The 3,319-nt window shown below is 46.5% G+C and overlaps 1 protein-coding gene across 1 annotated transcript; it reads right to left on the bottom strand.

Annotated features, from left to right (window-relative positions):
* Positions 1-652: 652 nt before the first annotated feature.
* Positions 653-1,075, bottom strand: LOC147522377 (uncharacterized). Its single transcript, XM_086567630.1, has one exon. The coding sequence runs from the start codon at positions 1,073-1,075 to the stop codon at positions 653-655; it is 423 nt and encodes a 140-aa protein (XP_086423756.1).
* Positions 1,076-3,319: the final 2,244 nt, after the last annotated feature.

Here is a 3,319-nt window from a genome sequence, read left to right on the forward strand (position 1 = left end):
ATGCCCCCGCTTGTGTTATACGGCCCGGTATAGAAATATGGAAGCCAAATCAGGAGAAATAGAATTTGAATCTTTGGAATTGGGACAACATCTCCAACCGAATCTACACTAATCCGTAAGATTCTTTTCATAGAACCTGCGAAAGTGGACATAACATGGATAGAATATGTGTAATATCTAACCATCTTTATAAAATATTATACGGTGGTCTACCGTTGCCGCGACGATAACAATGCAACTAAGTCACTTGACGAACAAGCGTAGTTACACTGCAAAGATTCTCCCATAGACGATCCTTGAGGAGACCAACAGACAACCCAGAAGTGCCTCAGTAGTTGGGTTTAAATCAGAGTGTAGCTTAGACTCTACCACCAAGGGTATACGCTTGATGTACTCTAAACAATCGCACCCAGACCAAAAGCGATACATTATCGTTCTTGGATTTTCATTGTCGAACCATGATGCCAGACGTAGGCACACTACACCACGCAAGCCGGAAGTGTAGGATTGCCTTCGCCACCCGGGTTTAATAAATTTCAAACTAAATGACCCATTTGAAATTAAAACATAAATGGAAAAGAATTTTATTGTGAAAAATGGAAGGAAAGTACAATTTATGTGAAATTTATTGGTGGAACTAATGATAAGTAAATTACTTGTGAAATAAACGCAAATGGTATGCGTTCCATGGTTTGGTTAGGACATCGCCAGCCAAGTTCTTGAGAAAATAAGAACCTTTGGATGCGAGCCTTTCAATAATAAAAGGCCCCTCCCAGTTCTCACCAAGTTTTCCGCTGTTGGGTTCTTCGTTACTCCTTTGCCTTGTACGTAAAACCCAATCGCCTGGTTTGAATGCTCGTGCGCGTAACTTCTTGTCATAGCTGCGCTTCATAGAATCCTGGTAAGTCATGAGATTCTGCAGGGCTTCATCTCTAAGGTCCTCCACCATGGCTTTGTCGCGAGCCAAGATGTCAGCATTGACCTTTGTGGAGATGGCTTGTGAACGCACTGTTGGGGCGATTATTTCAGTTGGGAGTACTGCTTCCATTCCATATGCCAATGAAAAGGGTGGCATTCCTGTTGAATGACGGGGGGTTGTCCTATAAGCCCAAAGCACCCCTGGTAACTGTTTGACCCGGTTTCCTTTAGGCGATTCAAGCCTTTTCTTCAACGTGTCCAGAATAACCCGATTTGTTGCTTCCGCCTGTCCATTTCCACAGGGATAGTAGGGTGCGAGAAGTTATGCCGTATCTTCAGGGATTTGCGAGAAGATGTGGATCTCGTGAGAATCAAACCGGCGGCCGTTGTCCGATACCATTTCAAATTTGGGACACCGAATCGGCACACAATATCGTGCCAGATGAACCGTTTGACGTCGCCCAAGATCTAACTCAAGGATAAAGCTTCAACCCACTTCGTGAAGTAATCAGTTGCGACCAAGAGAAACCTCACATTACCTGGGGCCTTAGGTAAAGGACCCACAATGTCGAAGTCCCCACTTAGCAAATGGCCAAGGGCTAAGTATGGGATGAAGCTCATTAGCAGGAAGCTTAATGATCCGAAAGCATGTTTCGGCATGGTACACATATCCGGACAAACCGTTTGGCATCTTTTTGCATATATGGCCACCAATATCCTTGGGTGAGAGCTTTGTGAGCGAGGCTCAGACCACCGAATGATTACCACAAATGCCTTCATGAATTTCTTTTAAAAAATCTGTTGTCCCTGCTTGAGTAAAGGGCACCGGAGGAGTGGGCTGAACCCATGGGTTTTCTGTAAAGGCGGGACCCCCTCGAGGTAGGTAACAACACAAACCGCCATGCATCCCGTTTGACTTTGTCGGATAAAAGCCATCTAAGGGGAGTTCTCGGTTAAGTAAGAATTCAACCATATTCGCCGCCAATCGGAAGTAGAAGTTCCATTGACTCAATGTCGGAAAACCCGATCATCCGGTATTTCGGGAGCATTGTCGCCAAGATCCGCCGAATCGATTCGCGAGTCTTCCTCTGTACAACCTCATTTTCCGCCACTCGCAGAGTCAATATCCACCGTGGGGCAGATGTCGACATCCTCCTCATGGCTCGCGAGGAGAAGAATCGAGTGGGATGCTCTTGGTGCTTGTCCCGCTTTCTTTTTGGCGTAGTGATCGCATAAATCTGCGTGAATGAATGCGGCGATTCGGCGGCGTAGAGCGTCAGCCATATCGGGCTATGGGAGGTCAATGCTAGGCGATGGCGGACCTCTACCTTGATATTGCGAGGTTCAATTGAATCGGCTGGCTGGCGAAAGGTAGGCCAATGCATCGGCGATGTCGAACATCATTCCTTGGTCTTTGCGAAATTGAGATGCGCTCAAATTTTGCAGCGAGATCGCGTATCACATCTAAATAAGCCGCCATTCGCTCATCTCGTGCTTGATATGACCCTCCAAACTAACAAGCAACTAGCTTAGAGTCCGTTACCATATTGATTTCCTTTTGCCCCATTTCGAAGCGCTCTCATTCCAAATATTGCTGCCTCATATTCGGCTTCATTGTTGGAAGTAGGAAAGCAAAGTCGGACGGACCTCTCGATTCGGCTACCATTTGGGTCGACTATCACACAACCGACCCCGGACCCCTTCCTATTACTTGAACCATCTGTATACACAACCCACGCCTCGCCTCCGGTCAAATTCTCTTTAACGGAGTCAGGTTGGTGGTTGGGAAAATCTGGCAGTTGTTCTTCCTCGAATAGCTCGGGTGAAACCATGATATCTTCTACCGGGAAATCCGCCATCAGAGAAGCTAATGCATGACCTTTTTCTGCAGTGCGAGGCTCATATAAGATGTGGTAAGCACTTAGATAACTAGACCAATCATCGGCGGCGGACTCTTCGGCTCGTCAAGTGCCTTCATGCGGCGGGATATTCTGTATATACTTTAACAACACGTCCCTGAAAATATGGCTTAAGCCTGCGTGCGGCATGCACCAAGGCAAGCGCAATTTTCTCGATTTTAGAATATCTGCTCTCTGAGCCGGTTAACATTTTGCTAATGAAATATATTGGGCGCTCCTCTGGGTTTTCCACGATCAATACTGCGCTGACTGCGATCCCAGAAGCTGCCAAATAAACTCCAATGTCTTGGCCAGTTTGCGGACTAACCAGGACGGGGGGTGATACCAAGTAAGCTTTAATTTCTTTAAAAGCCCTATCACAGTCCTCGTTCCAAACGGAGGCACCTTTCAATGTTTGAAAGAATGGCTTGCATCGATCCGAATACTTTGATATGAACCTATTCAGGGCTGCCAAACGACCAGCGAGCCGCTGAATTTCTTTT

Source organism: Coptis chinensis, chromosome 1 (assembly GCF_015680905.1).
Source record: "Coptis chinensis isolate HL-2020 chromosome 1, ASM1568090v1, whole genome shotgun sequence".
Taxonomy (NCBI): Eukaryota; Viridiplantae; Streptophyta; class Magnoliopsida; order Ranunculales; family Ranunculaceae; genus Coptis; species Coptis chinensis.

Excerpts from the sequence above, each read along its gene's own strand:
- LOC147522377 (XM_086567630.1), bottom strand. The coding sequence starts at position 1,075 with ATGCCACCCTTTTCATTGGCATATGGAATGGAAGCAGTACTCCCAACT.